General features: G+C 35.5%; 2 protein-coding genes and 1 pseudogene across 3 annotated transcripts; 2 read left to right on the top strand and 1 right to left on the bottom strand.

The window, feature by feature from the left end:
* On the bottom strand, window positions 1–1,778 carry LOC112024671 (large ribosomal subunit protein eL13z-like; annotated as a pseudogene).
* Window positions 1,779–4,493: 2,715 nt separating this feature from the next.
* On the top strand, window positions 4,494–9,031 carry LOC136069687 (alpha-L-fucosidase 2-like). Its single transcript, XM_065778467.1, has 5 exons — window positions 4,494–4,920; window positions 5,866–6,011; window positions 6,623–7,527; window positions 7,896–8,028; window positions 8,520–9,031. Exons 1-5 carry the CDS (start codon window positions 4,713–4,715, stop codon window positions 8,688–8,690), a joined length of 1,563 nt encoding a protein of 520 aa, XP_065634539.1. The 5' UTR covers window positions 4,494–4,712; the 3' UTR covers window positions 8,691–9,031.
* A 632-nt stretch (window positions 9,032–9,663) lies between these two features.
* On the top strand, window positions 9,664–18,435 carry LOC111984342 (alpha-L-fucosidase 2). Of its 2 annotated transcripts, none has more exons than XM_024015974.2 (10): window positions 9,664–10,085; window positions 11,031–11,176; window positions 11,788–12,692; window positions 13,061–13,193; window positions 13,685–13,843; window positions 14,888–15,112; window positions 15,195–15,296; window positions 15,422–15,557; window positions 16,969–17,164; window positions 17,893–18,082. In XM_024015974.2, exons 1-10 carry the CDS (start codon window positions 9,878–9,880, stop codon window positions 17,963–17,965), a joined length of 2,283 nt encoding a protein of 760 aa, XP_023871742.2. In that variant the 5' UTR covers window positions 9,664–9,877; the 3' UTR covers window positions 17,966–18,082. The 2 variants fall into 2 exon arrangements, with proteins under 2 accessions (XP_023871742.2, XP_023871741.2); XM_024015973.2 differs by having other exon boundaries at window positions 9,666–10,085; window positions 17,885–18,435.
* The last annotated feature ends 296 nt before the right edge of the window (window positions 18,436–18,731 follow it).

Below are 18,731 nucleotides of genomic sequence, written 5' to 3'. Positions count from 1 at the left end.
TAACCAAAATGTATTCATTCTAACGAAGGTACCAAAACCATTACTGAATAAAGGTCAACATATCCATGCAATCCACAAATTCATAAACCCAAAACAAAGCTAAGTTGTAGCCGAGTCCAGAAGATAAATGGCTCAAACCAAAATTGCAAAAGACGGTTCAACATAAAAAAATATTTAGACTGCCTGATGTTATTATTAAACCAACTATTTCTTCTCTTCCTTCTCAGCTTGTGCTGCTTTCTTCTGCCTGGCACCAACATGACGGACGTTCATCCGCTCAAGACGGAGTTTGTCATAGGCCTTGAATGATTTCATCTCTTCAGTAACCTTCACAAGCTCCACAGATGGCTTCTCACGTACAATGGGCAAGTATGGGCCTTGGACCTGGGTGGCAGATGCAAGTTCCTCAGGTGCAGAATCACCAGCCTGCAAGAAATGTGAGAAGTTGAGAAATCAGGGAACACAAGCAAGCATCCATTTGTACAATAAAAGCACTTCAGACATTAAAACAAACCTTAAATTTGCCGACACGCCTTGGGAAGACAACCAATTTGGCCTTAAATGTCTTCAGCCTCTGAACATTAGCCTGAAGACCCTCCAGGGAACGATTCCTTCTGCGATGATCAACCGCAATCCCAATGGACTCTGCATACTTCTTGGGAATACCTGCAGCCTGTTTATAAAAGAAGAATGGGGGATTTAACTTGTTAAACCATAACACAAAAGGGAGATGATACCAGCATAAATTACAACAAACAGAAGATAAAGCACAGCTTATAGACAGGCAATAATTGCAAGCATGGGATTGCTAAAATATTGCTTACATAATATAAACAATGATAACACCCACTTCAATAATTTTTTTTTTTTTTTTTTTTTTTCAAGTTTTACAAAATGATGGGTCAACTTTTGAATACGTATAAAAAATGTAAGAAACTTTTTTATTGTTGTTGTTAATGTGGCACCAATTACATAAGTTGCCATGTCAGTTTAGCAGCCTTTTGTATAGGCGGTACTACCAAGTAGGACAGAAAGAAGACAAGGAATCAGTCTTCTGCCCAATTCTGATTGAACAACCACTTATCCTTCAAGAATATTTTTAAAATAACCATTTTCAAGAAATAATTATCTAATTTCATAACTAACACAGCAGTTACAAGTCATCATACTGTAAGCAGAAGTTTAACAGACAATAACAAAAACACCCCACCTTCAATTCTTCCAGAGAAAAGCCCCTTCAAGATCTCACTTTCATGTTATACTTCAGTGTCTGTCCACGTACAATAGGACGGAGTTTTCCAGTAGTGGGGTGGGGGAAGATTTTGACAGCCTTCTTCTGGCGAGCTGGTAATAATTTAACATATGAGTCAGTCAAATATCACTCAACAATATTAAAATAGAAAATCTTATGTATGGTATATTATAAAATGATGTGTTAAAATAGATAAAATAATTTTTTGATGTGTCAAAATAGCATTTTTTTTTTTAAACACCTAATTCTAATGTTAAATACTATATTAAAATAGATAAACTAATTTTTTGATGCGTTAAAAAATATAATTTTTTTTATAATGTTTTCAAGGAAATGTTGGATAAGTTCCCCTTTCTCTGAGGGCTGTTGAACGTGATCCAATTCTGACTACACCTGACTACTCCAGTAGTTGGCACCTTTTACACTCTTTGGGAGGACAGACGAAATGGGCTAAACTTTGTTGACTTACCTTTTGAGGCCATGGAACAAGTGTGTACAGGCTCAATGCCCAAAGGAAAAGGCCCATCTCTTTTCCTACCTTTCTAAGGGCCAAGAGGCATACAAAATCAGGACTATCTGGGCTTTTGCCCTTAATTTTTTTTTTATTTAGCAATTTGCCCTTGTTTGTAAACTATATAGGAATATGCCCCTGTTTCAATACTCGATAATCTTAAAATCGAGTTTCTATGAAATACTCGATCTATAGAAAATCGAGTTATGCCCGATCAAATTATAAAAAAAAAAAAAAAAAAAAAAAAAAAGAGCATAGAACTCGATTTTAGGAAAATCGAGTTTAAAAACGCCACTATAGGGCTTAAAAACGCCACTATAGGGCTTAAAAACGCCACTATAGGACTCACTGATGGGGTAATCACACTTTCAAAATTTTTTTGCAGGAAAACGCCGCTATAGAGCACTAAAACGTCACTATAGGGCTTAAAAGCGCCACTATAGGGCTTCCTAAATGGTATCACACTTGTAAAAAATTTTGCAGGAAAAATCACAGTTCTAAAAAAATTTGCATGAAAACGCCGCTATAGGGCCATAAACGTAACCATAGGGCTTAAAAACGCCACTATAGGGTCCCTAAACACTATTCGTGATCATACTTATAAAAATTTTGCAGAGAAACGCCGCTACAGGGCTTTCAAACGTCACTATAGGGCATAAAAACGCCACTATAGGGCTCTCAATTATAATTTTTTTTCATGGAACTCGATTTTTTGATATTCGAGTTCCATGCAATTTTTTTTTTTTTTTTTTTTTTTTTTTTTTTTTTTTAAGTTTGATCGGGCATAACTCGATTTTCTATAGATCGAGTATTTCGTAGAAACTCGATTTTCAGATTATCGAGTATCGAAACAGGGGCATATTCCTATATAGTTTGCAAACAGGGGCAAATTGCTAAATAAAAAAAAAAATTAAGGGCAAAAGGCCAGATAGTCCTACAAAATCATCCAAAACATCATCAAAATTAACACCAAGACACTCACAACTCACATGTCAAAGTCACCAAATGAATACTATCTTATTCATCATAATATCATATTAACTTACAGATTTTTCTAAAATTTTAAGTTATTAAAAAATGATAAATTTATTTCCAAAAATAAAAAATAAATAATCACTTAACCATAAACTTAGCAAAAAATTTTGTAACCGCTAAATTTGTATCACTTATTGACCTAAATGCACAATTGCTAACTGTTGCATCTATTTTATTTCATTTTAGCCCTACTATTGGATACACACACACACACACACACACACACACACATATATATATATATATATATTTCATTTTACGGTTTAATTTATATTATTCATTCCTTTGTGTTTCGTAGACTTTTTTTTTGGGGTTTTGACTTGTCAAAGTGTGATAGTAGCTATCAGTTTGTGTTGGACTAATGTGAGTTTCGAGCTCTCGAATACAAAGTACAAACCCAGACGCTCCAAAACTAACCCTTAAGTTATATTACATTTTGCTCTCTTCATTTTATAAACGAGAAGACAGGTGATGGCTTTGCCATGTGAGCTTAAAGACATGGAAGGGCACTATGTATTACGAATTTACAAAAATGACAAACTTTTTTTAATTAAGGGTGACTCTTGCTCCTTGGGGCATAGACAGCAGACATAGCAAATCCAATTTTCAGATACTTTGCTTCCTTTTGAAATCTTATGTACTTCCTCAGTTACCATATACTTTGCTTCCTTTAAGTTGCAAAATGGGCTTCAAGCTTTTGTAGGTAGTTTACCTTATTGCGTTGGGCTGCCCCAATGACTCCCCCATTAGGGCCTTTACATTTTTTCTGAACTAGCAAAACAAGTGAAAATTTGAAATCATCAATTATAAAGGATAAGACAAATTTAATAAAATGCATTCCTTTCCATTAATATTTAATAGTAGCTTCTCCCCCAATTGTAAAACCATATTCTTTTGGTAGAAATGGTCAAATAGGCATAACATAAAAACAGTTATACAGCCACAAATCTATTAATTACAACAAACTTCCTCCTTTATTCAGGATATGATCAAAAATAACAAAATTACAGGTACTAGAGTTTCCAAGTTTAGATAAAGCATTCGCATTTCAATTGTCTTTTACTGAATGTGTGTTCAAACTAAATATTTGGAAAGGTCTTCAAGAAGTTTTTGCAATAAAAAATAAGAGGATCTCACAACAAATTAGTCAGAGTTGTTAATCAAGCTGAGAACAGCTAAAGCGTCCAGTTTAACTAAACCCATATTTACGCTCCACATTTTATATTATTTTAAAATAATCTTAATTCCCCACCTGGTTGCTGACAAGATATCGTATAATTTTATTATTAACCAATTCTTTCTTTGTTTAACACAACACAGTCCCCAAGGGATATCAATCACATAAAAAAGTTCAATCGCTCATACACTATTATTATTTTACCTGGGATTTTTTTTTTTTATAAATATTTTATTCACCGCCTCTCTACTGCGCCAAAAGGCAAAAGCCTTGACAAACAAAAAAAAAAAAACAACAAAAATGATGGTAGAAAGTAGAAACTAGAAAGAGTGAAGACAACAATATCTATGTAGGAAAAAATGATGTCATGTCACCCCCACATTAACGTTCACATATTCAGATAGCTCCAAACTTTCTAAGTTTACAGAACAAAATGCCGTGTTATATGGGCCCCCTTACTTTTTTTTTTTTTTTGGAAGCAGGCCCCTCTCACTTTACTACAGTACTACACGACATGTGATATTCAAAGCCAATGCCTTCTCTCTCTCTCTCTCTCTCTCACTCTATTTTACAAACCAAACTACCCCATCATCTTCTTTACTCTCTCCCACAGCTCAGACACAGACGGGTAGTGTAAAGAAGCTGCACACGCACTGTAACACAATAACACACACATAACAAAGCTTCTTTCTTTCTTTCTTCTTTGTACTTTTTGTGGGGTTTTGATTGTTGAGGCAATGGAGTATGGTGATTGGGTTATGGTGCGGCCACCTACAGAGAGGGACCTGTGGAATCCGAGTTTACTGGATACTGAGAGTTCTAAGCCTTTGAAACTTACGTTTTCAGGGCCGGCAAAGCATTGGACCGATGCAATTCCCATTGGGAATGGCCGCCTTGGAGCCATGGTGTGGGGTGGTGTCAAAGAAGAAACTCTCCAGCTTAATGGTAAACAATCACACCAATGCCACATAATTCCCTTGTGTTTCTATGAACTGCTAGTTGAATTTTGATAGCAATGTATAAGAAATGAGGGAAAAAATGTTGGGATTTTTTTATTTGTTTGATTGTTGGGAAAAGAAAGAAATGAAAAGAGAATTCTGGGTCTTGAAGAAGAAACTCAAATTAGGAAAGAAACTGATTAGGGACTCAAGTGGAACATTTTGTTGTTTGCTTTGTGTTTCTGTTGATTAGTGAATGAGATTTTAGTTTTTGGTTTGGTTCGTTGTAAGATTTAATATTTAGTTGTTTATAATATTTTTGTTCTGTACTTTTTTCTGAATAACAAAATGAATTGCTTGGAATGATTTGAGTGACATCTATACTTTTCTTTTTCTTCCTCATTATTTTGAAGATCGAAAATTTGACATTTTGACTTGTTCATGTTATTACCTTTCTAATCCACTAACCAGTGGATATGATACAATCATTTGACACTAAAGAGACTTGAAATGCTTTGGAGTGATAAGATTTGAAATGAAAGATTTGTTCTTGCTTTAAACAAGATCTTGGTGCACTCAACTTAGTCTCTGAGATTGAGTTTTGGTGGATTTAGGTGATGTTTTTCTTGATTAGAATTCACTTCTTTGATTCAACCTGGTTTAGGAAAGGTATTTGATAAGTTTATATGTATGATCTGTCAAGTAACTCTGTCTTTGGTTGCTCAGATTCCTTAGGCAAAGAGGATGGAGTAAAAATTTTCTGCTCGTTAAGGTTTCTAAATTACAAAAACTGCTGGTTCATTTTTCTTTTAATTGCCTTTAGACAATAAATGGTCTGGAAATCTAGACGGAGATTTCTTTTCTTTTTCATATATTTTAGTGGAAATCAAATGGAGCAAGTGAGGTAGAATGATTTGCATCTATATTAATGGCTATTTCAATTCTTATGTAGAGGACACGCTTTGGACTGGAAATCCAGGGAACTATACCAACCCAAATGCTCCAGAGGCATTAACACAGGTCAGGAAACTAGTCGATAATGGTCAGTATGTTGAAGCCACTGCAGCAGCAGTCAAGTTGTCAGGAGCTCCTTCTGATGTATGTAACTTAATTACATTTGATGCCTTCTGTTTCTTCATATGTTGTTCAATTGATATGAAACAAAACATATTTTGACTTGATTAACTTTTGGAGTTGTCTGGCCTATTCTATTTTGTAAAACAAGCCATGCAATTCATTATGAACCTTTGTGTTGCTAGTCAGTAGTGGGAATGCAATCTGTCCAACCAAAGAAAAACCTTTTTTTTAATTGAGGTTTCTATCCTGCCCAAATGGGTGGTGAAAGCTGAAACATACTCAATTGCTGAAAATGAAAGTTTGGGACTGCCTGGGTGCTAGGCATTTCTTGCTTGCCTAATGCATTTGGCTTTTACTAATCATACAGTGCCTCATGCTGGTGAATTAAACCCTGGCAAACCGTGTAGTTAACTTTAACCAAACTAATGTGCCTTACCTCTTGATTGTGACCTTAGATATGTTATGTGATACGTTATCTAAAAATATTAGTTATTCTGCACAACTTGTTAGCCTGTGTGGGGGCAAGATTTCTATTACCAATGATACTTGAGAAGATGAGCTTCTCCATGTTACTAAAAAATTAAACTTAATTATTGGATTTACGCCCTAATTGTTATATTTTGATGATGAAGGTTTACCAACTTCTTGGGGACATCAAGCTTGAATTTGATGAATCACATCTTAAGTATGCTGAAGAAACATACCACAGAGAGCTGGACTTGGATACTGCAACAGTAAGGGTAAAATATTCTGTGGCTGGTGTAGAATTTTTGAGGGAGCATTTTGTATCTAAACCAGATCAGGTGATTGTGGCAAAGATTTCTACAAGCAAATCAGGATCGCTGTCATTTACAGTGTCTTTGGACAGTAAGATGCATCATAATTCACATGTGCATGGCAAAAATCAGATAATAATGGAAGGAAGTTGTCCTGGTAAAAGGATCCCCCCTAAAGCGAATGCAAATGACAATCCTAAAGGAATTCAGTTTTCTTCAGTTCTTGATTTACAGATTAGTGACAGCAAGGGGGTGATACAGGTTTTGGAAGACAATAAGTTGAGGGTGGAAGGTTCAGATTGGGCTGTATTGCTTCTGGTGGCTTCATCTTCATTCGATGGGCCATTTACTAAGCCTTCAGATTCTAAGAAGGATCCTACTTCAGAGTCTCTCAATAAATTAGAGTCAATAAAAAATTTGTCATACTCTCAACTTTATGCACATCATTTGGATGACTATCAGAATCTTTTCCATCGTGTCTCATTGCAGCTTTCAAAAAGCTCCAAGAGCCTCTTAGGAAATAACCTTTTGAAGATGGAGAAAGTTGTGTCCTTGGTAACTAATTCAGATTTCAAGGAGAGCGAAGATGAGAAAATTTCAACTTCAGAGAGGGTGAAAAATTTTCAAACTGATGAAGATCCTTCCTTGGTAGAGCTTTTATTTCAGTATGGTCGATATCTTCTTATTTCTTGTTCACGGCCTGGAACTCAGGTGGCAAACCTGCAGGGTATATGGAACAAGGATATTGAGCCTGCATGGGAGTATGTATTCATCTGCGTGTGTGTGTGCAAATGTGCTTCCCCCTTCCCCAAGTCATACTGTATTAATTTTCCAAAAGTATAGAACATTAGGCTTTGTAACGAACATAGGCAAGAATCAAAAATATTGTGATAAAAGTTTATCTTCCTAGAATATTGTCTGTCTTTCCTCCTCCCCTTCCTTTTTTTATTTTATTTTATTTTAATTATATGGACATGTTTATATGGACGTAAATTAAACACATACCATGGCTAAGCTGCACCTTCTCAATGATAGCTCATAAACATATAATGTGATAAAATTTTCAATTCTTGTGGCTATTTGCTTGATTTGGACAATTACTTATTTGACTCCTTTCTTTTCTGTTCAGCGGTGCTCCTCACTTGAACATAAATCTTCAAATGAACTATTGGCCTTCCCTTCCTTGTAACCTTAGTGAGTGCCAGGAACCCTTGTTTGATTACATTTCCTCTCTGTCAGTCAATGGGAGTAAAACTGCAAAAGTAAGATTAATCACCTTTCTAGTGTACAGTACTTTTGAATTGTTTATTTTATTTTTTTGTATCAGCATTTATTTTATTGGCTGACATTCACCTTAATTTGAACCAATATTGTTCTATCAAAAACCATTATTGAAAGATTCATGGATGCTGTGACATTTTGAGTTGGAGTATTGAGCCTTTAGGTAAATTATTGAAAGAGTATAAGAGCCTTGGATTACCCTGAAGAAGGAAGGGACTGTTTATTTTCTGATGCAATTTGGTTTTATTATTCTTTGTATCATGTTAATATGATTGTGGTGGTACACATACATGAATGAAGCATCAATATCTTAAAACCAGCATGATCTCTGTAGCAATCTAGACCCTTGATGACCTCCATGTTAACCAAGACACTTGATTTTTCTATCTTTTTCTCTTTTTGCTGAATGAGTTTCTATCTTTTCTACCTGCTCTAAGTGTGCCTTTGCTTATATAGTCGCTGAATATTACAGGTGAATTATGAAGCAAGTGGTTGGGTTGTCCATCAAGTGTCTGACATATGGGCAAAAACATCACCAGATCGAGGTGAGGCTGTGTGGGCTTTGTGGCCAATGGGAGGAGCATGGCTTTGTACCCATCTCTGGGAACATTATACGTACAAAATGGACAAAGTAAGCTCGTAATTTATCCATCAATTGTTTATGGCTAATGGAGTGAAGTTTGTCCATTATGAGAGGGACATCATACAGCTTTCACACACAGCTTTTGAATTAACAAAGGCCATGCAAGTCTTGTGGCATTTGAAATATTGTAGAAACAAACATGTCTAGAACTTTTAAAGTGAAATCTTCCCACTTAGCAAAGTCCTTCAGTAATAATTATAACATTTTTGGATGATCCTTCTACGGGTTTTGTTTGACTGGATGGCAGTATTACCATGTCATCACTCATCCCCATTATAGTTAGATTTTATTGATTGTTGTAATTTTTCTTGATGCTGTAGGCTATAGCCATCTAAAGTACACAGCTTGTGTACTAAGTGTCTATTAGAATTTTATTTCCATTTAACCATAAATATAAAAAAATTTAGATACTTGTCACGTTTCAAAACAATGTTGAAAAGTAACGTCTCGAGTGTCTAAAACTCGAGTTCTATGATAAAACTCGAGTTTTTAAGTCTCGCTTTGTAAGCGGGTAGCTTTGAGGTGGAAAAAAATTCAAGTAAAAATCGAGTTTTAAAGACTCGAGTTCCGAAAAACGCCACTATAGGGACTTAAAAACGTCACTATAGGCCTTCAAAATAGAGTTATAAAAAAATTTAGCAGAAAAACGTCGCTATAGGGCTTTAAAACGTCACTATAGGACTTAAAAACGCCACTATAGGCCTCCCTGAACCTGTACTGAATAAATTTTTTCAGGAAAACGCCGCTATAGGGCTTTAAAACGTCACTATAGGACTTAAAAACGCCACTATAGGAGCGATAAAGCTAAAATTTTTTTTGCATGGAACTCGAGTTTCTAAAACTCGAGATTTATGCATATGGATCTCGAGTTTCTAAAACTCGAGATGTCTACTTTCCTTTATAGTTTCAAACGTTGCCTAACTAACTATATACAAAGGCTTTGCACAGCTATTCTGCACATTCTCCCTGATATTCAAAGCCAATGCCTTCTCTCTCTCTCTCTCTCTCTCACTCTATTTTACAAACCAAACTACCCCATCATCTTCTTTACTCTCTCCCACAGCTCAGACACAGACGGGTAGTGTAAAGAAGCTGCACACGCACTGTAACACAATAACACACACATAACAAAGCTTCTTTCTTTCTTTCTTCTTTGTACTTTTTGTGGGGTTTTGATTGTTGAGGCAATGGAGGATGGTGATTGGGTTATGGTGCGGCCACCTACAGAGAGGGACCTGTGGAATCCGAGTTTAGTGGATACTGAGAGTTCTAAGCCTTTGAAACTTACGTTTTCAGGGCCGGCAAAGCATTGGACCGATGCAATTCCCATTGGGAATGGCCGCCTTGGAGCCATGGTGTGGGGTGGTGTCAAAGAAGAAACTCTCCAGCTTAATGGTAAACAATCACACCAATGCCACATAATTCCCTTGTGTTTCTATGAACTGCTAGTTGAATTTTGATAGCAATGTATAAGAAATGAGGGAAAAAATGTTGGGATTTTTTTATTTGTTTGATTGTTGGGAAAAGAAAGAAATGAAAAGAGAATTCTGGGTCTTGAAGAAGAAACTCAAATTAGGAAAGAAACTGATTAGGGACTCAAGTGGAACATTTTGTTGTTTGCTTTGTGTTTCTGTTGATTAGTGAATGAGATTTTAGTTTTTGGTTTGGTTCGTTGTAAGATTTAATATTTAGTTGTTTATAATATTTTTGTTCTGTACTTTTTTCTGAATAACAAAATGAATTGCTTGGAATGATTTGAGTGACATCTATACTTTTCTTTTTCTTCCTCATTATTTTGAAGATCGAAAATTTGACATTTTGACTTGTTCATGTTATTACCTTTCTAATCCACTAACCAGTGGATATGATACAATCATTTGACACTAAAGAGACTTGAAATGCTTTGGAGTGATAAGATTTGAAATGAAAGATTTGTTCTTGCTTTAAACAAGATCTTGGTGCACTCAACTTAGTCTCTGAGATTGAGTTTTGGTGGATTTAGGTGATGTTTTTCTTGATTAGAATTCACTTCTTTGATTCAACCTGGTTTAGGAAAGGTATTTGATAAGTTTATATGTATGATCTGTCAAGTAACTCTGTCTTTGGTTGCTCAGATTCCTTAGGCAAAGAGGATGGAGTAAAAATTTTCTGCTCGTTAAGGTTTCTAAATTACAAAAACTGCTGGTTCATTTTTCTTTTAATTGCCTTTAGACAATAAATGGTCTGGAAATCTAGACGGAGATTTCTTTTCTTTTTCATATATTTTAGTGGAAATCAAATGGAGCAAGTGAGGTAGAATGATTTGCATCTATATTAATGGCTATTTCAATTCTTATGTAGAGGACACGCTTTGGACTGGAAATCCAGGGAACTATACCAACCCAAATGCTCCAGAGGCATTAACACAGGTCAGGAAACTAGTCGATAATGGTCAGTATGTTGAAGCCACTGCAGCAGCAGTCAAGTTGTCAGGAGCTCCTTCTGATGTATGTAACTTAATTACATTTGATGCCTTCTGTTTCTTCATATGTTGTTCAATTGATATGAAACAAAACATATTTTGACTTGATTAACTTTTGGAGTTGTCTGGCCTATTCTATTTTGTAAAACAAGCCATGCAATTCATTATGAACCTTTGTGTTGCTAGTCAGTAGTGGGAATGCAATCTGTCCAACCAAAGAAAAACCTTTTTTTTAATTGAGGTTTCTATCCTGCCCAAATGGGTGGTGAAAGCTGAAACATACTCAATTGCTGAAAATGAAAGTTTGGGACTGCCTGGGTGCTAGGCATTTCTTGCTTGCCTAATGCATTTGGCTTTTACTAATCATACAGTGCCTCATGCTGGTGAATTAAACCCTGGCAAACCGTGTAGTTAACTTTAACCAAACTAATGTGCCTTACCTCTTGATTGTGACCTTAGATATGTTATGTGATACGTTATCTAAAAATATTAGTTATTCTGCACAACTTGTTAGCCTGTGTGGGGGCAAGATTTCTATTACCAATGATACTTGAGAAGATGAGCTTCTCCATGTTACTAAAAAATTAAACTTAATTATTGGATTTACGCCCTAATTGTTATATTTTGATGATGAAGGTTTACCAACTTCTTGGGGACATCAAGCTTGAATTTGATGAATCACATCTTAAGTATGCTGAAGAAACATACCACAGAGAGCTGGACTTGGATACTGCAACAGTAAGGGTAAAATATTCTGTGGCTGGTGTAGAATTTTTGAGGGAGCATTTTATATCTAAACCAGATCAGGTGATTGTGGCAAAGATTTCTACAAGCAAATCAGGATCGCTGTCATTTACAGTGTCTTTGGACAGTAAGATGCATCATAATTCACATGTGCATGGCAAAAATCAGATAATAATGGAAGGAAGTTGTCCTGGTAAAAGGATCCCCCCTAAAGCGAATGCAAATGACAATCCTAAAGGAATTCAGTTTTCTTCAGTTCTTGATTTACAGATTAGTGACAGCAAGGGGGTGATACAGGTTTTGGAAGACAATAAGTTGAGGGTGGAAGGTTCAGATTGGGCTGTATTGCTTCTGGTGGCTTCATCTTCATTCGATGGGCCATTTACTAAGCCTTCAGATTCTAAGAAGGATCCTACTTCAGAGTCTCTCAATAAATTAGAGTCAATAAAAAATTTGTCATACTCTCAACTTTATGCACATCATTTGGATGACTATCAGAATCTTTTCCATCGTGTCTCATTGCAGCTTTCAAAAAGCTCCAAGAGCCTCTTAGGAAATAACCTTTTGAAGATGGAGAAAGTTGTGTCCTTGGTAACTAATTCAGATTTCAAGGAGAGCGAAGATGAGAAAATTTCAACTTCAGAGAGGGTGAAAAATTTTCAAACTGATGAAGATCCTTCCTTGGTAGAGCTTTTATTTCAGTATGGTCGATATCTTCTTATTTCTTGTTCACGGCCTGGAACTCAGGTGGCAAACCTGCAGGGTATATGGAACAAGGATATTGAGCCTGCATGGGAGTATGTATTCATCTGCGTGTGTGTGTGCAAATGTGCTTCCCCCTTCCCCAAGTCATACTGTATTAATTTTCCAGAAGTATAGAACATTAGGCTTTGTAACGAACATAGGCAAGAATCAAAAATATTGTGATAAAAGTTTATCTTCCTAGAATATTGTCTGTCTTTCCTCCTCCCCTTCCTTTTTTTATTTTATTTTATTTTAATTATATGGACATGTTTATATGGACGTAAATTAAACACATACCATGGCTAAGCTGCACCTTCTCAATGATAGCTCATAAACATATAATGTGATAAAATTTTCAATTCTTGTGGCTATTTGCTTGATTTGGACAATTACTTATTTGACTCCTTTCTTTTCTGTTCAGCGGTGCTCCTCACTTGAACATAAATCTTCAAATGAACTATTGGCCTTCCCTTCCTTGTAACCTTAGTGAGTGCCAGGAACCCTTGTTTGATTACATTTCCTCTCTGTCAGTCAATGGGAGTAAAACTGCAAAAGTAAGATTAATCACCTTTCTAGTGTACAGTACTTTTGAATTGTTTATTTTATTTTTTTGTATCAGCATTTATTTTATTGGCTGACATTCACCTTAATTTGAACCAATATTGTTCTATCAAAAACCATTATTGAAAGATTCATGGATGCTGTGACATTTTGAGTTGGAGTATTGAGCCTTTAGGTAAATTATTGAAAGAGTATAAGAGCCTTGGATTACCCTGAAGAAGGAAGGGACTGTTTATTTTCTGATGCAATTTGGTTTTATTATTCTTTGTATCATGTTAATATGATTGTGGTGGTACACATACATGAATGAAGCATCAATATCTTAAAACCAGCATGATCTCTGTAGCAATCTAGACCCTTGATGACCTCCATGTTAACCAAGACACTTGATTTTTCTATCTTTTTCTCTTTTTGCTGAATGAGTTTCTATCTTTTCTACCTGCTCTAAGTGTGCCTTTGCTTATATAGTCGCTGAATATTACAGGTGAATTATGAAGCAAGTGGTTGGGTTGTCCATCAAGTGTCTGACATATGGGCAAAAACATCACCAGATCGAGGTGAGGCTGTGTGGGCTTTGTGGCCAATGGGAGGAGCATGGCTTTGTACCCATCTCTGGGAACATTATACGTACAAAATGGACAAAGTAAGCTCGTAATTTATCCATCAATTGTTTATGGCTAATGGAGTGAAGTTTGTCCATTATGAGAGGGACATCATACAGCTTTCACACACAGCTTTTGAATTAACAAAGGCCATGCAAGTCTTGTGGCATTTGAAATATTGTAGAAACAAACATGTCTAGAACTTTTAAAGTGAAATCTTCCCACTTAGCAAAGTCCTTCAGTAATAATTATAACATTTTTGGATGATCCTTCTACGGGTTTTGTTTGACTGGATGGCAGTATTACCATGTCATCACTCATCCCCATTATAGTTAGATTTTATTGATTGTTGTAATTTTTCTTGATGCTGTAGGCTATAGCCATCTAAAGTACACAGCTTGTGTACTAAGTGTCTATTCGGGAATAGCTTATCTAGCTTTTTGTTGAAAGTGTGCTAAAGTATACTTGTACTTTGAAATTTTTTGAAAAAATGAGAAAATGTGGGAAAAGGTGAGGTTTTAAAAAGCTGTATGTAAAAGTTAAAAGCTAATGCTAAAAGCTATTCCCAAACACACTCTAAGTGTCATTCTATTTGATTCAATAAATTTTCTTTACTTAATAAAATAAATTGCAAATATTTTGAAGGGTTTGAGTGGATTGGAAATGTTGCCGAACTGGAATAGAATGTCTGTATAGCCTTGGAATCTTCTGTTATTGTACTCAAATCATTGGAAACTAGAACTGGTGCTCCTTTTTATGAAGGAAAATCACACTTTCAGAAAATAATTTCTGTAGAGATGGTATGGATTACAAGGGAAGTAGAGACTAATTCAACTCTCAATTCATAAGAGTCAGGATAAGAGGTACAGCATATAAGTTGCTGTTGTTGCCTAGTTGAAGATGGTTGACTTAATATCTATTGTTCTAAGGTAGGCTAATTAAAAAAAGCGGAATAAAAAAGCCTTGAGATATTGATACAATTCAAATGTCTTTTCTACCTATACTCATATGACTTACATTGGTTGTAATATCTGACACAAAATATCTAGTCTAAATATGATTGCTAATGTTTTCTGCTTAATTAGGATTTTCTAAAAAATAAGGCATATCCTTTGTTGGAAGGATGTGCATCCTTTCTGTTGGATTGGTTGATTGAAGGCCCCGGAGGCTATCTGGAAACCAACCCATCAACTTCTCCAGAGCACATGTTTATTGCTCCAGATGGTAAGCCTGCCAGTGTGAGCTACTCATCAACCATGGACATCTCAATCATAAAAGAAGTTTTCTCTGCAATTGTTTCTGCTGCTGAGGTGAAGCTCTTATGTGCTGGCCAAATCTGTCCTAATATTTTATCTCTGTAAACTCTATTTACTAATTATTTCTGACAAACAGGTTTTAGGTAAAACTGAGGATGATCTCATTAAAAAAGTTCTTGCGGCTCAACCTAGGCTATTACCAACAAAAATTGCTAGAGATGGTTCCATTATGGAATGGGTACTCATCTTGAATTTAATTTCTCAAATTATTGTGGAAGGCGTTATATGCTAGTATGTCTTATTCTATGCTCTGGAATGTCTGAATTCTTTATGGGCTAACAAATTGCCTTTATTTTACTGTAGGCACAAGATTTTCAGGACCCAGATCCACATCATAGACACGTCTCACACCTTTTTGGCCTCTTTCCAGGGCATACAATCACTGTTGAGAAAACTCCAGACTTATGTAAAGCTGCTGATAATACTCTCTATAAAAGAGGTTTGTATGTGATAATTGACCATTTAGATGTCAAATTTAAGTTGTTATGACTTTTGGTGGTGGAAGCTCTGATTTTAGTTTGTTGGAATTTGAGGTCAGTGGAAGCGGATTCACACATTTAAAAATATGAAGACATACACAAGACAATAATATTTGACTTGATTTGGCCACCTCCGTGCCTAATCCATGGACAATGCCAACCAAAATCCATTATTAGTGATATAAATTACAAACACACTCAACCAAATCTCACAAATAAAAATCATAGATTCACACAACAAAAATACACTCAAAACCCATCATGATTCACAAACATAAACTGACCAAAATTCCAATATACCCAACACTAAATCTCAAATACCAAAACACAACTTAACACTCTCAAGAGCCCAAAACATCAATACATTCAACGTTGCTCTCTCACTCAAACAATAGACAAACTCTCTACTTCACTTCAAAGAAACCCACTTGTGTTTTTCTAACCCCTTGTGTGAAACCAAGGGGGGAGGGAAAAAAAAGGAAAGGGAGGAGGGGAGAGGAGAGGGAAGGGAAAATAAACAAAAGAAATTTTCCTTTCAAGTACTTGGCTTGTAAGGAGGAAAGAGAGAAAAATAGCCTATTGGCAGGTCCCACTCTCTATATTCTTTCCCTTTCCTCTCAATTTGGGAGGAAAGAGCTTGGAAGGAAAATGAATCCCCTTATCCTTTCTTCCAACCCAATTCACCTCAACCAAACAATGGATCTGTTCATTGCTCTGATTCTCTCATCGTCTTTCCTTTCATTCCCTCTCCCCTCAAACCAAAGTTGGTATAAGAGTCTTCTCATATGCCCAGATTGAAGAATCTCTTGCACCGAAGCCACAAAACTCTTAATAAGATTGCCTATATATATAAAGCTCCAATTCCTGTTTCATGGTGAACAAGAAATATAATATTACTTCTTTGACAAAGAGTATACCTTCTTTTGGCATTAAGAAAACCTAAAATAAGTATAAATAGGAAAATAAAAAACAAGAGCAGGTCTTTCCATTGCAAAGTTGGAAAAATAAAAATAAATAGCAAGTTATAACAAGCTATGTTGATAGCAGTATGTAAATTTCTAACTGCAAAGATATTTTTGATAAATGCAATACATCAGACACATGCTGAAATATAATAGGACTACAGCAATGGTCAACTAATTGTGACAAGCCAGCATAGGCCAATTAGTGTAAACCAATTGTCCTTAGTAAAAGATCACTTCTCTCAGGAGTTCATTTTATTAGTTAGCCAAATTGTAATTTTTTTTATGTACTTTAGTTTGTTATATGTTTGTATGTGAATTTTCAAGGTTTTTGAACTTCATTAAGTCTAATATTCCTTGAATAATAATCTCATAGTAGCATTGTTTATATTCTCATAATATGAAACAGGAGAGGATGGTCCAGGATGGTCAACTACATGGAAAACTGCATTATGGGCTCGTCTTCACAATAGTGAGCATGCATATAGGATGGTTAAGCATTTATTTAACTTGGTAGACCCAGATCATGAAAGTGACTACGAAGGAGGACTATATAGTAACTTGCTCACTGCACACCCACCTTTCCAGATTGATGCCAACTTCGCGTAAGCCACACTAACATGTTTGATTATGATCATTTAATCTAAGGAAAAACAAGGTTATCTGTGATCAATTCCATCTCTAACTGATAATTTCTTTCATTAAATGTTATGGGACTTCTACTTATCAATTCAGAAGTAGGTGTTCAGATGCAGTAAATTTTCTAATCAAGGAATTGTCAAAAACATTCATTATTGGGACATGACGCTTTTCAACAAGTATCTTTGCAGATTACTTATGCATCTCTTAATTGTGAACTAATAAGCAAGAATCTTAAATTTGAGCATGTGTGATTTCCAATCTGTACGTATATATTATTTAATGTGGCCCTACCGCCAATTTAAATAAATGACAGGATCATTTACTAAAATTTTTAACCCGTTAAACAGACTGTTTAATAAACAGTCTCATTGTGAAGAAACTTCAATTTTGGAGTTGAGCAGGATATTCAAGTCAAAGTTATGTGCCTGAGTAATTATGTACTCAAGGCAAATAAGGCTTGAAGCCTACAATTTAATTATGTTTTTCACCTTGCACATACATCTGAATTCTGAATCTGATACCAACTATTAAAAATCATCATAATGGTAATTGGTGGTTTATCATTTATTTTTTTTTTTAGTGACACACTTATATGCACTTGATATTTATGCCAAGTAAACTAAAAGCTTCCTTGCTAGTAAGAATAGTATTTATGATTGACAATTCTGTAATTTTGGTGTTAGCTTTTCAGCAGCAGTGGCAGAAATGCTTGTCCAGAGCACCATAAAGGATCTATACTTACTTCCTGCTCTTCCCCGGGATAAATGGGCGAATGGTTGCATAAAAGGATTGAAGGCACGTGGTGGGGTGACAGTCAACATCTGCTGGCAGGAAGGAGATCTTCACGAAGTTGGCCTTTGGTCGAAGGACCAGAATTCTCTTCAAAGATTACATTATAGAGGAACTACAATCAAGGCAAGTATATCATCCGGCAGGGTTTACACATTCAATAGCCAATTAAAATGCGTGAAGACATACTCACTCTGAGAAGCAAGAGGCTTTTTCTTTTTATTTTTAAGATCAAATTGATGTCATTATAGCATTGATTTTATAGCTCAAGAAGTCTACAGATTAATTCCTTTGTATTTCTTTTTCAGTCTTTCTCATTCACTTTTTTGGTATGGATCATTGTGAGTTGGTTTAGTTTGATTGATAGAAGTGAGAGAATCTTTGTTGTTGATGATAACAATGTCATGCGGAATTATACAAGTATCTGATTACAAGCATTACTTAATTATTGGCTCCCTCTCTCTGTGATTAGCATGCTTATGCAAAACATGCTGTTTTGCATGTCTTAATCTGCATATAAGGATATTAATATTGCAAAATTGAGGCTATTTGGATGGCCTGTTTCTGTAATTCAATTATCAGTTTTCATAACTCATAACTCAAAAATGGTGGGACCCATAGCTCAATATCCGTTTGGCTGCATGATAACTCTGTTTCTATAACTCAGTTTTCATTACTCAATTCTCTAATTTTTAAGTTATGAGTTATGAAAACTGAAAATACATTTTAGCTGTGAGAAGT

The sequence above is a fragment of the Quercus suber genome, unplaced genomic scaffold (assembly GCF_002906115.3).
Source record: "Quercus suber isolate HL8 unplaced genomic scaffold, Cork oak 2.0 scaffold_183, whole genome shotgun sequence".
NCBI lineage: Eukaryota > Viridiplantae > Streptophyta > Magnoliopsida > Fagales > Fagaceae > Quercus > Quercus suber.
This window is presented reverse-complemented; position numbering and strand designations above follow the sequence as displayed.

Excerpts from the sequence above, each read along its gene's own strand:
- LOC136069687 (XM_065778467.1), top strand. The coding sequence starts at position 4,713 with ATGGAGTATGGTGATTGGGTTATGGTGCGGCCACCTACAGAGAGGGAC. Across the intron at positions 4,921-5,865 it reads AGAAACTCTCCAGCTTAATG|AGGACACGCTTTGGACTGGA; the intron begins GTAAACAATCAC and ends ATTCTTATGTAG. Across the intron at positions 8,029-8,519 it reads ATGGGAGTAAAACTGCAAAA|GTGAATTATGAAGCAAGTGG; the intron begins GTAAGATTAATC and ends TGAATATTACAG.
- LOC111984342 (XM_024015973.2), top strand. The coding sequence starts at position 9,878 with ATGGAGGATGGTGATTGGGTTATGGTGCGGCCACCTACAGAGAGGGAC. Across the intron at positions 11,177-11,787 it reads TGTCAGGAGCTCCTTCTGAT|GTTTACCAACTTCTTGGGGA; the intron begins GTATGTAACTTA and ends TTGATGATGAAG. Across the intron at positions 17,165-17,884 it reads CAGATTGATGCCAACTTCGC|CTTTTCAGCAGCAGTGGCAG; the intron begins GTAAGCCACACT and ends TTTTGGTGTTAG.